The sequence below is a fragment of the Diplotaxodon limnothrissa genome, linkage group LG1, assembly GCF_057381915.1.
Source record: "Diplotaxodon limnothrissa isolate DT_005_m linkage group LG1, D_limnothrissa_male_GT1.1, whole genome shotgun sequence".
NCBI lineage: Eukaryota > Metazoa > Chordata > Actinopteri > Cichliformes > Cichlidae > Diplotaxodon > Diplotaxodon limnothrissa.
The window spans coordinates 33,569,689-33,583,867 of NC_140596.1; the positions used below are offsets into that span (position 1 = coordinate 33,569,689).

At 38.0% G+C, this 14,179-nt stretch overlaps 1 protein-coding gene across 1 annotated transcript; it reads left to right on the plus strand.

Annotated features, from left to right (window-relative positions):
• The first annotated feature begins 9,126 nt into the window (after positions 1–9,126).
• LOC146640075 (uncharacterized) lies at positions 9,127–12,043 on the plus strand. Its single transcript, XM_085357551.1, has 5 exons — positions 9,127–9,200; positions 10,492–11,268; positions 11,362–11,424; positions 11,514–11,592; positions 11,682–12,043. Exons 1-5 carry the CDS (start codon positions 9,128–9,130, stop codon positions 11,857–11,859), a joined length of 1,170 nt encoding a protein of 389 aa, XP_085213677.1. The 5' UTR covers position 9,127; the 3' UTR covers positions 11,860–12,043.
• Positions 12,044–14,179: the final 2,136 nt, after the last annotated feature.

Below are 14,179 nucleotides of genomic sequence, written 5' to 3' on the forward strand. Positions count from 1 at the left end.
TGGGGAAGAGAGACTTCAAAGAGCCCTGTGGGCACTCTGTGAAAGTTCCCACATTGGTCACTTTTTAATCTGTCAGACATCAATGAGGGTTTTCCTCTAGCTGAGGTAAGTGGAGCAGTAGGATTTGTGCAACTGTTACCTAAAAATGGCCAAATAATAAATACATAGATAAATGCTCTAAATGCCATTAGCTAGATATTTGACGATCTTTCCTAAACTGACCCAAAATATACAAAATTTATACACTGAGACTTTCCTGGGTCAAATATGATCCATATTCATTCAGATGGATTTTAGAACCATCACCATGGAAAAAAGGTGGCAATAGGGAAGCTTGAAAATGCAAAACTACACATGCCATGTCTGTGAGTATCTTTTTATCCAGCAGTGGTGACAGAGTTCACTGTCATGGAGTATAGGAGTGATGATATATGATCATGTATTATGTCATAAGGAACAGATGTACACTGTATTGCCAAAAGTATTCACTCACCTATCCAAATCACTGGTAGTGTTCCAGTCACTTTCGTGGCCACAGTATTTTAATGGGAACGAAATATCTAACAATAATATTATAGTATAATATAATATTGCCAAGCAAGCTAGAAATGTATTTGAACAACAAGGAAAACAGAATTCCAACTTAATTAAACCAAAAGGATAACATGTAAATATGATAAGATAAAAAAAAACTTGTTCTGGGAATTTATTTTACATTATAACCAAGTATAATCTTTTTTCTTTTTCTTTTTTTTTGACTGAGGGAATTGTTTATACGCTGGCATAATTCCTCCATGTTAAACAAGATAAAAACATGATTACTGTGCTATGCTACTTATGCATAGAAATGTATTCTATGCATAAGTAGCTTTTCATTTTCATTAACCTAATCCTATATATGACCAAGCAACAGTAAAGTCAGACTATCCAGTAGGGTTTATTTTTTATTTATATTTTTTAATAAAGCAGAAAGCCTGTGAAAGAAAAAAAGAATCAATGGATCAACTTGACTTTTGTGACATATATGAACAAGCACTCATTGCTTGTTTGCTTTAAAGCAGTACTTCTTCATAAGGTGAAATAAACTAATATACAAAATTAACTTTTTGTTTATGGTCATTTAAGATTTGGTTGCCTAGTTGTGAAGTATGATGCAATTAAATGCTCCTACCGTTCCTATATTAAAGTAAGCACAGATGTTCTAATAATCCACCTCTGGGTTTTGGAGCAGTGTTGTTATGCTATTATAAACAGAGAAGCAAAGGAAACAGTTTAAGTCATTTTTAATAAAATCATCAATCAATCACAAAAAGTGATTGCTTGCGTTGCTTTTAAGTTGGAGTATAACCACAATGCAACCAGCGATGCGTGAAAAAATGCAAAAAAATGTGTCACAAACGAGTTGACTGATTACACCATCTGATTATTTACAAACTCTCACCAGTTCTCTGAGGATGAGTGCAGTAAGCCAGCGTTGTAACGTGATTGGAGACAGGTTCCTTCCCGCCAGGTGGGAGCAAACGTGGCTGCCCAGAGGCTGAGCGAATTGCATGCTCAACCTTTGGTTGAGCCATTGGTTGCTTGCACTACTTCCACGTGGTTGCCAGATGTGAAAAAGTGCAAACCAATCATTAAGATGATGCCACCTATTTTTACTCTTGTGTGACTTTGCCACGAATAGCAGAGTTTTAGACAGTATCATACACAACATGTATTTAATCATTAGCATGTCTCTTTATAAGAAGTACTTTCACTCGTTCTTTTTCCAAAAGGGTCATCACAGTGGCATAAACTTTACACCAAATGTTCCTGATGCTGTTTTCCCAATTCCCAGGTTTGGGTCTCTGTCCATAATCAAACAAAGGCTCGTTCACTCGTAAAGCAAATGTGTTAACCACTACACCACAGAGCCATAGTGTTTGTATGCTTTACTGAAAAGCATTGCTTAAAAACATAATCTGTCCTGTCTTTAAAGGGAAAAAATGATAATCTCTTACAAGAAAATACATATGATGAAAACACCTCAATAGTTTTTAGGGAATTCTGCTGATTAAGAAAACATGAGGAAAAATCTCTGCCGCATTTTAAAAAGCCTGAGCCAGTGGAGCAGAGGTTTGGAAACAGGGTTCCTACGTGAGACCATAATAAACAAGCTTTTTACACCAAGATCGAAATATCTTTCAAATGCAGATAAATAAAGCAGCAAAAGAGCAGACAACTTCAGATTTGTCCAGACTTGGCTCCCTCACCAAGTTATGAGAATCTGAAAATTTCATCACGCATGGCCCCCGCAGTCTTTGCAGTGCAAAAAGAATATTAGAATAAAACACAGTTTGCCAATAAACCTCATACCAACTGTGAAGCATGGTGTTAGAAATTCTATGAGTTGGAGTCTCTTTGATTTCACACAAACTCCTGGCAATGTTGGGACAATCAGTTGAGGATCTTGTCAGCAGCTGTCCTTTCTCACATGTAGCTCACAGCTCACAGATAGTCTGCTTTACACGCCTGGATAGAACCCGCAGGAGGCAGGACACATGACGCCCACTCGCTCGCTGTGAATTCACTAAATGAACAATTACCTGGACTATTTTTACATGGGTTCAATTAGACATCACACAGACTTTGAAGTTGTGAGCTGGCGAGGGGAAAGACCGTTTAATGTCTGAACCAACTGAGTCTGACATTTGCATTCTAACATACAGCTCTGCTGGGTAATGTCTGTGGTTTCAGGTACTGGTCCGTCAATGATTCATCTATAAATTAGGCCTCATATCAAAGAGAGCTTGAAGATAATGCGAGGCCATATTTTTAAAGTATTTGACTGGAGCTTTCAGCAGAATAATGATCCTGAGCACACAAGCAACCAAGCTACAACAAGAAACATTTTTGAATCACACTGAAATGTTGTGGGATATTTAAAACCTTTAGTACATGCAAGAAAAGAAAAAAAAAGGGAAGGAGGAATGGCTGAAGATGTCAAAGTCAAAGGTCATATTAAAGATCTATAAGATAGTATGTTTGTTAAAGGGCCTGTCTCTTGATTTTATTTATTTATTAACCCTTTAAAACCGGTCAGAGTGGGCACGCTCCGTTTTGCGTAACTATTTTTAAATCCCGGTAGCACTGCAACCACGTGAGCTAGCGCAATAAATTTTTTTGCATATGAAACCGGAGGAGTTGTACTTACATCTTATGCCATCAGCTTGTCCTCGGTCACGGTTTCCTTCCACATATAGCTTTGCTAAAACTGCATAAAAAGCACTTGCAGCAACAAAAACATAATATTCCAGAAACTCGCTTTGCCGATCCGATCAGCTGTTCATAACACTTCCTACATCCATCAGCGTGAACTATCGCATGTCCGCCATGACCTGCCCGGAACCGGAAGTGACGTCATTTTCGCGGAAATGTAGTTTTTTACCATCAAGGCCTCATGAGCCTATACTGGTGTTTTTAAAAGTTATGTTTGACTTTATGACTTTCTGTGTCGTTTCTGGGATGCTTAGGACTCATATTGCACTGCTGGAAATAGTTTATTTTGATGCATATGCTGCTTTTTTGCAAATTTGCACTATAATATTTATTTTCGTTTTTCCTGCAGTGTATAGAAATTGGTGTATTTCAAAAATAAAACTATGAAGACACTCAAAATAAATTTCCTGTGGTGGGAAACTAGTTTGTGCAACTTTTTTGTATTTACAGTTTTGAGGGATACGCCTCTTAAATTTCTCTAACTAGAAATATATGTTAAAAAACAAAAACGATTTTCAATTTTTTTGTAGTTTATTGCACTTTTTTGCAATTTATGTAATTACTATGCACTTAATGCATGCATATTATTAAAATTTAGGCTGTAATGGTTGTATTGATGTATAGCAACTTGAAATGCTCCCAAAAATGGCTCTACAACATGTAAAAATATAATATAAGCTCTGGCGGACTTGGTTCTATGGTAGGTCTTAAGGGGTTAATCAAATATTCCTTTTGGTGTACCGACAGTAACAAAGTGGACTGGCTGTTTGTTTGTGCAGTTTCCATGATGTGATGACTTTTCCCATGTTACTTTACAACTTAAAGGAGCGGCACCCTACCTGCAATTTTTTTGTTTCATGCCAGGTAATGTTTTATCACATGTTCAGTGAAGCACATAGTCGGCCAATTGCATGTTCAGCACAAAAAAATAAAAATAAAAATGCCTGCCTAAACAGAAACAAAAACACCATTTAGTAATTTAGAACAGGTTATATACATGTTCCTTTTTCTGAAACATTTCTGTACGTCCCTACCTAAATAAAACTACTGGCTGGTTGATAAGGAAGAAAATTATTTGGCAGAGTCCCATTCTATCTGCCCTCCAGTTAAACTGCTTTCCTTCTTGTTGCTTCCAGGCAATATGGGGCATCTCTGAGGTTGGAATGTCATCCAGATAGGGTCACAACTCATAACTGTGTACTTCCTCAGAATTGTTAGCAGGTCTGATCTGTTTTCCAGCGAAGATTAACCCATATAACAGAATTCCAGTCCAGAGCTGAACAAGGAAGTAATGGTTAGAACAAGCAAAAGATTTTTTTGTTGCAAGAGAAATGTGAAACGGAAGAGGAGAATGTCATTGCCTTCAATATACGGCACTGTGCAAAAGTCTTGAGAAATCCATCATTTCTTTATGAGCAATGCTTTAGTGAAACTTGCAAACATTCTTGGAAATACCGGAAAACTGGACAGTAAGGTGAAAACTACACCTGTAGATCAATACTTGTAAACCTACAATAATTTGAACCAGCCAATCTGTGAGAGACACATGGAACTGTTCACTCTGGTGGCTCAGAGACACTGCCCAGTGTTATATAAACAACACAGAAAAAGGTGATCTGCAGTGTGTCCAGCGGACATCAGCAGCAGAAGCTTGAAAGTCAATATTTGGTGTGATCAGTTTTATTCTTCAGCACAGTCTGAACTCTCTTAGGCAAGCTTTCTTGTCATTTCTCCATGCTTTCTGAAGAACATTCAAAGCTTTTCTTTTGATGTTGGCTACCTTTTGTTCCCTTCTAGGTAGATGTTCCCACACTGCTTCAGTAATGTTGAGGTCCGAGCTCTGGGGAAGCCAATCCATGGCTCATATTGTTTCACTGTGTGTGTTTCTATCGAGGTATGCTTTTACTGCATTGGATGTGTGTTTGGGACCATTGCCATGCTAAAAAAACCCATATTTTTCTATGTACAGAATTCCATTAATTTTGACAAGATCTCAAACCATGACAGAGCTGAGAAGACATTCACTGTAGTACCTCATTCCCGACCTCCCTGATACATGCTGCAGATGATATGAGCCAACAATTTCTCATTTGGATTCATCACACCATGGCTTTTTGAAAGCACCCTTCCACTGAGGCCACTTTCTGATGAGGCTGCAGTGAACAGTAGATGGATCAACTGAAGAACCAGTGAAAACATTGTTCTGTTTTCATTTCCCTAAGGACATGACTTTTGCATCTACTGTATAGAAATTGTTTTTAGACCTGACACTTTTTCTTTTGTCATATGCTTCTCTAGTTACCTCAAATTTTTTAGAGACAGTTGTAGAGACTCATACTCTGACTATGATAGGCCATTGAAAATCTCCTTTCTGTCCCGGCTAACAGATGGATCCAAGTGCAGACAAACACGGGAGGTTCAACGTTCCAGCACCGACTACTCTGTGCTGCAGCGTTAAATAGTCCAGAGGGACGCTGCCTGATCAGCAACAGGTGTAGTAATCACTGCTGGCGGGTGGGCCAAGGGTGAGAGCCCACAATGAGCTCCACCCAGGCAAGCAGGAGAAAAAACAGAACAAACTTGTGGCCAACATGAGCAAGCCAGAGAGGCACAGGGACCATGACACTTTTTGGTGCATAAATCAACTATTAAATCAAAGTCGAATGAAAAAAATAGGAAAAGTATTATTTTTTGAAAGATTACTTTTAATAAAGTGAAGTTTAAAATTTGTTCTTTGCTAGGCTTTCTGTTATGTGTAGAAACAACAGTTGTTCATCCATTTAGTTGGGTAACTTTTTTATGCATGAAGGATTTCACAGATCAGTCTTAAGTGGCTTGAAAACAAAAAAAATGGTAAAAGGACTGGACAGAAAATGACTGAAATAGTAATGTCCAAAGAAAAACTTTGAAGCGCCTTCAGAAAGCCTGGAGAATTATTTCTCATGGTCATTTTAAACAGTATTTTTTATTTTGATGAGCATGTACACATAAGCAAAGTTTTTTTAAATTTTACAAATCTTAAATTCACAAAGTACATTTTTATTTATTAGGTTTTTTGTTTTGCTTTGTTTTGTTTTTTAGAGCTCTTCTTCAGTTGATCATATTGAGCATTATTGTTCTTTGTTTCCCACCATGGTATGTTAAATCCAAACACAGCGTTGAAAGCTCTGACTTAAAATAAAAGTCATGCAATCATGGTTTTAATTTAAAATACAATCAGTAGTTATGTATAAGCGTGTGGTCATGTCTATACAGTGGAATTACATGCAGAGTTATTTATGCATAAAAGTTTTAGAAACATCCAGTAAATATAGTTATTCCATTTCATCCATCCATCCATTTGCTTCCGCTTATCCTTTTCAGGGTCGCGGGAGCCTATCCCAGCTGTCATAGGGCGAGAGGCGGGGTACACCCTGGACAGGTCGCCAGTCTGTCGCAGGGCTAACACACAGGGACAGACAACCATTCACACTCACACCTAGTGACAATTTGGATTAATCAATTAACCTATCCCCACAAGCTGCATGTCTTTGGACGGTGGGAGGAAGCCGGAGTACCCGGAGAGAACCCACGCAAACACGGGGAGAACATGCAAACTCCACACAGAAAGACCCCGGCCTGATGGTGGAATTGAACTCAGGACCTTCTTGCTGTGCGGCAACAGTGCTAACCACCGTGCCACCGTGCTAATTCCATTCCATTTCAATTAAACAAAAATGCTTATGGAAATGAATTCGACAGTTGCAGTGTGTAGGTCACTGGGTTTGAATGCCTTGGGATTTTGAAGAGGGGAACAATGGTATGAAACATGATAACAGTAAGGCAGAGGGAACAAAGAATGGTTGCTAATTGGTCTGCACAAACCCAGTGAATATGCCACTTGAAAAAAGCCATGCTGTTTTGTAAGTGTGCTACTGTTTGTCCATTCATGTATCCCCACCCCAATATTAAGGGCTCCTTTAATATTGTCTTAAGGATGATGAAACCCATAGTTGGCTTTCATAGGTGTGCTTCGTTTTCCACATTTTGCCATTGCTTCAACTTCTCCAGAATCCTTGGGCAAGATGCTAACCTCAAGTTGCACTCAGATGGATACATATTTGTGTGACAGAAAGCCCTTACATAGAAAGAGCATAGAAAAAAGTGCTGGTGTGAGTGGCTGAATGAGGTAAAGTGCTTTGAGTGCTCTGATAGAGTAGAAAAGCTCTATATAAGAACCAGTCCATTTACCATAGCTATAATCTGAAAGCTCAAAATACTCTTAAAAGTTCAACTGAACAATTTAATCGTGACTATAGTTCTACCAAACTATGTGAAAGACTAAGGCTTCCATGCATTGTACCTCATTATCATTGAATCACTTGCACCGTCTGGTTTGTGTTTTAGCCTGGTGATTCTTCCTACTGTGCATCATAGCTAATAAATTGTGAAATTCCATTCTTAACAGTAACAGAAACAAGCCTCTACTGGGTGTGGAATACAAGTCTGGACAAGAGCTCACCCACACACGCTGAGTAATTCATGACGAATGTCACAACTTCACGAATGCGCCAGAACACCTGAGGCAATAGTCTTGCTGTGACGCATGCATCAATTTCCATCAGATACCAGCATATCACAAGTGCTATTATATACAGCACACACTGCCTGCAGGAAGGTGATATTCAGCTGAGATTGTAACAAAAATCTTCCTAGTGACGTCAAAAATTGGATATTAAAACTATGAAACCAGGCCAACAATGTATTGCCTTGTTTTGTTAAAATGCCAGGCTTCTTCTGTGACATGGTTATGGAAGATAGAATGATAAGAAAGCAGTGATAAAAAATGATGTGTTGTCTCATGCATCTGTAGAACTGCACATAATGTATCATTTGTCTAACTGAGTCTTGAGCAGTTTCCAAGCCTCTCTTCTGTCATCAACAGATTTTTCCATTTCTGTGAAGGCTTTTTTACATGGTACCCAGAGTTTCACCCGAGTTTCCCTATTATTCAACTGCTGGTTGGATTGCATTACATAACACCCGAGCAATCAGTAATGATCCCTTGTATGTTTTTCTTTTCTCTTGCATGCTTCTAGCCTGCATTACCAGACATGGAGAGATGTAATCTTACACTCATACACTCCTTTCAAACAAAGGCAACAATGGCTAACTTTATTAGGCTTTTAACAGATTCAAATGTGTCAGAATAAGTTCCCGTGTGTATCTTTCTTGTTAAAAAAAAATCCACATGTCATACTTAAATGTAGGTCAATTAAAAAAAAAAATTGCACCTACCCCTTTAGTGACAGGCTCAGGTCCTTGCAAGTATTTCATGCAAACTGTATTTTTCCATTTCTTATATAATCTTAGTAGGTTTATAGATTAGGATACTGATACTGTTTTGACATTTGGTGCATATGTTTGTGCAGCACTTTCTTTCAACTTTTTCTGGCCCCTGTTAAACACCACAGAAACATAACAGAAACACATGGACTACTACACACTAAAAAATGTTCTTGTTTTGCCTTCATGTGATACAGCCCTGCAATAAATGATAACCAAATCCCATCATGCAACGCATTTGTTAGAACTTTCACTAGGCAAGGAAAATCCTGAGCAGGAACTTTACATTGATGTAATTTTGACATGAGTGCTGTGCCTGAGGGAGAAAAAAACCGTGAGAAAGTGGATAAGGAAGAAGGCGAGTCAAAAGGTGTGTCTGAGCTCTTGTGTGTTTCTGTGACGCTAGCTTTTGTGCTGTTATGACCTGCTGCTGTATAAAAAGGCAAAGGCATGATTTATCTGGCTCAAAGTATCAGTTCACTGTGCAATATAGTTCCAGCTGACTCTTAGTTACTTCCAATCCTTGATTTTAGCACCTTTCTCTATTATGAAGATGAGGAATCTTCTTTTGGGAGTTCTTCTGGGACTCCTTGCTGCTGTTCATTCAACACCTGTTAATAGTAAGTGGTATTTTTTTTAATAAGTATTGTAGTAAATTGTTTTTAGCAGAATTTTCAGCTTTTTTATTTCAATGTGGATTTGTCTTTGATAGTTAAACTGTAAAAACAACCACAACAAAGCTATTTATTAATTGATGATGAATGATGCTGTATAAAAAAGATTCCATCGCAAGATTTAGGAGCAAAGGGTGTTCTGTCTCAGACAAAGTAATTCCTTTATATCAACTGAAAGTTCACCACTTCCTGTCGAGCCTTTCTCTTTACCCCGTGAGTCAGCACTCTCCTGCTACTACCTAAATTTCTCTTTATATTTGAAGTATGGCACTTCCTTAACGAGTCACATTTCATTGTTAGTGCACAGGTCTCATTGGCAGAGCTCAATTAAACACAGAAGTCTTTGTGAAATGTTCTGTTCCAGGAGGTGCATTAATGAATTTGTCTTGAAACCAAAGATCAGCGAAGAGCTGTTACACATGTAATCTCATAGGGAACACCAGAGCTGAATGTGACTGGGCAGAAATGTAGAGTGGAGATGTGTGATTTGAGCTGAGCCGCTTTCTTTCATTCATCCTTCCTTTCTTTCTGTATAAATCTAAACTATACATAGTTTCATTGGTTTACTTACACTATTCCATCAGTGTATAAGTGGCATTTAACAACATAAAGCATTTTAAATATGGGCTACAAGGTTAAGGGGGACCTTTGGTAGTAGAACTGCTAACAACTCAATTCATGCTCCAAGATACTGCTAATGTAAGGTCTACTTGAAAAATACCAAGTAGTTGTAGATGTCAGGTAAATATAAGAATGAATTAACTTATAAAGTATCTTAAAATAGAAATATTTGAGAAAAGAAGCAATTAAATAAAAATTTAAATGTTTTCTATTCACCAGCGATTATAATGGTTTACCAGAAGATATGTGACTTCCTTCCTTTGTGACACAAAATCCTAACAATGGCTTAATACTTTTTGAAAGACAGAAAGCAGTTATGTTGGCCTGGTTTATTTGGCGTGGTATTAAAACTGATGCTTTGATGGAGCTGTCTCTCTTTTGTTAACACACTAATACACGAATAGTCACCTAGGTTAATTATTACTGTCTCTCACCACACCTTATCAAAGCGGGTCACATAACAAGCTAACACAAGACTTTGGGCTGAAGCAACATAAGCTCTGTGTGGTCCTTTTGTGTTTAACAAAGCTTGGTAACTTTCCTCCCTACTCATTTCAGAGCCAGTAGGTAAACACTTAAGATGATACATGGATTTTTTCCTTTTTCTTTGTCCTAGCTGTGACCCAGAACCCTGCCAACCCTGATGCAGGCTTTCTTGAGGATGCCATGACGGAGGGGTTCATTGTTGGTCCATCGCCTACGCTTACAACTGAAACACCCAAAATAAGTGCCACAGTTCAAGCATCACAGACACCGGTTTACAACTCTGAAGATATGACCGAAGGAAGTGCTGCTGGAAAGATCAGTGACATCTCACCTCATGAAACCACAACGCTGAGTATTTCAAATGCTCAGACCTCTGGATTCATAGAGAGTGCCGTGAATGATGGCAGTGGTTTAGGAGAGAACAGTGACGAATCACCGATCGCCTTCACACTCGATACCACAACAACGAATGCCACAAATGCACCGACTTCTAACTCCACAGACAGTTACATGTTTGAGGGGAGTGCTGTCGAATCAACAATACCCATCGCACTTGATACCACAACAGCAACACATGCTCCGACGTCGGACTTCACAGAGCATTACATGTTAAAGGGGAGAGGTTCAGGATATACCTCACCTTCCCTCTTTAGCCATACCACCACAACATCAGTGACAAGTGAAGACCAGTCAATCAACACTTCAAACAACAACGTCTTCTCGCAAACTACTGATCCTACTGTCTCTACCAGTGACGTCACAACAAACCCGGATTCTGGTTCAGGGTCTGAACTGGTTTCTAAAAGCACCACTATGACATCTGGCTCGAGTGTAGAAACTAGCACTGTATCATCAATACTATCAAAACAAAATCGAAATTTTCAGCATCGGGAGAACATTAATAAAGGTAAATATTTTGTAATTAACAATAAGTACCTGTATGTTAAATTGTTGTGGTGTATATGGAGGGGTTTACAATTCTATTTTTATGTGCAATTAGCACCACAGACACAGACGCAGACGACAAACACTGAAACGACACACAAAGGACACGTTACACCTGGTGAGTCAGACAAAAACCACACTTCTGCACAATTAATACATGAATAACACTCATTCCACCTTTATAACACACCTCTCCCATATGACCAGATTGGATCATCATCCTTGGCTTTATCGTTGGTGTTGCAGCACTTGTAATACTCTGTGTTGCCATCGCAACCAGACACAAGTAAGACTCATATGTCAGAGAAACGAACAACATATCTGAGTAGATCTTCTCAAAGCACAGAATTTTAATTAATGTTTTTTATGTTGCAGGTGGAATGGACCAAACCAGGCAAATCTGACAGTGGCTTCAAATAACCTCTCGAACCAGAAGAGGGAGCGAGAGATGGAGACTTTCCTGCCTAATGAGAAACCCAAGGAGAATGGACATTCAGGGGAGTACACTGTCATTCCCCTGGAAGATGTTCCAGAAAATGGTCCCTCATACTGAGATCCAGAAACAAACCCTCTGAAAAACAGAACCGTGAGACTGTGTTTCAAGCACAATAATTTAAAAGAGGAACAAAATTGTCCAAACTGCGGAGCAAAAGGGGATTTGTGGACTCTCACACCTCTGATTCCTGTCTGAATGACAACAATATGTCTTTTCTTTTTTCCCCCACTGACTTTGAAAAACTTTGATGACACCTTTATAGCTGCAGTAAATTTTGATTAGTCTATTTATTGCATTATTACGTTTTTTTTCTTTCTTTTTAAATTTTTAAATTATGTGTTGGTCAGGTAAAGTGTGGTAATGTCATTTATTTCAAATGGAGCTAAACTCTCTACAGTGTTTTTTTCCCAGTTTTTCTTTGTAATTCACGTGGTTTCCTTTTTTCCAGCTGGCCTTTTTTTTTTTTTTTTGTTAAAAGTGTCATTTGTTACAAAGCTATTTTCTGTAATAATCTTATTGAAGACTGTGTTGTGGACTGTAACTTATATTAAGCTGCTCTGTTGTTTTTTTTGTGGAATCTTGGAGTACTGAATGGTACTCAGGTCACTGAGTCTAGTTCCTCTTGAGAGCCTGCACAGCACTTCAGCAGTGGTAACATGCACTTACTGAACATTCATATACTGTACTGCATCCTGCCTCCTATGAGGAATAATCACAATGGTAGCTCATCAATAAACATTTATTTGCTTACAATAATCTTTACACACATGCATTGAAACATTTATACACTTTCGGTCCATTTTTCAAACGAATATTTTTGCTCTTGTGATGTGATGGTGAAGCACAAATCCCTTCACTCTTACTTCCATTTAGCCAGTCAGAGCTTAGCATGATGATGAATGTCAGACACAAGAAAATATTTAATGCATTCTCAGACAGACATGTGTACAGAATCCCAAACAAAGATACAAAATAGGAGTTTAATCATCTAAAGATGGTACAAGTCTTACATCTTTATAGAAAACACTTGCTATGGTAGGCCAGTTGACTAATAACATATCATCAACTAAAACAATGACCAATAATAAATTAAAGAAATGGAGAAGCATAAAGAAAATCAGTGACAAATGACTGGCTTACTGCAGTCTTTCCCTTTAGAGATACCCATATTCTCACATACTGAAAAACCCCCATAAGCTTGCTCAGAACCCTTAAGCAACCAAATATGCAGTGGGTCAGTAACAATTTGTACCCACACTGACAAATAGTGGACTTTTTTCCCAGAAAACAATTTGCAATCTTTCTTAAAAACAAACACATGTAATGGATTCTTTGTTAATGAATAACCCTAAGGTCACAACCTATTGAGATAACTAATGGCCCGTTAAATAAATAAATTAGCATTGTTCTAGCATAACTGCAAAGTTGTATATCATTATGGTCATTATATAAATTTTTTAAATAGCAAAAACCATTATGATGACAAAAATATCAAGTCTATACATTTGATTTGTACACTTTTTACCTAAAGAGAGTATATACACAAAGTGCAAGCAGGCACTTTTATTTATATATATATATTTATATAAGCTTCTGCTTATATGAAAAAGAAATGAATAATCCAGTTTCATCTAGTTTTGAACACCAGAGTGAAACTCACAAACATGTACATACTGAGCCAACATCCAATGACCTTGTTGTTACAGCGTCAGATTTATGCGAGTGCTGGAGGCAGAATTTAGTGTGCACTTGCTAAACAGACGTGACCATAGCTAATTAACTGTAGGTGTAATTACAAGCTTGTTATTTCTATCTAAATCTGTTTTGTAGATGCTACAAAACCTTGTGAAGAAGGCCCAGCCATCCTCACTCACAAAACTTCTGTTACTCTTTTCTATTCTAGCGCGACAATCCATACTAGCTTTCATCCAGAAATGCTTCAGTGATCATGATCATACTAACTGCACTCTGCAGGTGACATCATCAAGGCAAGGTTGTCATATAGTAAAGAAATAAACGGTTTGAAATAAAACACTGGACAATGCACTGGTCTGTTGAGAGTTTGAGAGACATCCCCACTTCTTCTCATTAAACCTCCAGTTTTTTGTTCCTTTTCTTTTCGTTAATCTCCCCCACTCTCTGTCAGAAACACACTCGTACACACATGATTTCTAGGACACAGCAGACTTTTGATTATTAACAGAAACTCAGTTATCCATACATTAAGGACATACATACAAAAAACAAAGAAACAAACATATGGATAAATAACTGGAAGGACACCCTTTATGTAATCTATTTGAGCTTTACTCTCAGCAACACATTCTGTACTTTGTGTTGCTACATTTAGAGGCCACGCTCTCTGCTTTTAAATCCT

What these genes read in the sequence shown, in the direction of transcription:
- LOC146640075 (XM_085357551.1), top strand. Translation starts at nt 9,128, where the DNA reads ATGAAGATGAGGAATCTTCTTTTGGGAGTTCTTCTGGGACTCCTTGCT. An exon ending in TCATTCAACACCTGTTAATA is followed by an intron (nt 9,201 to 10,491) that starts GTAAGTGGTATT and finishes TCTTTGTCCTAG; the next exon opens with CTGTGACCCAGAACCCTGCC. An exon ending in CAAAGGACACGTTACACCTG is followed by an intron (nt 11,425 to 11,513) that starts GTGAGTCAGACA and finishes CCATATGACCAG; the next exon opens with ATTGGATCATCATCCTTGGC.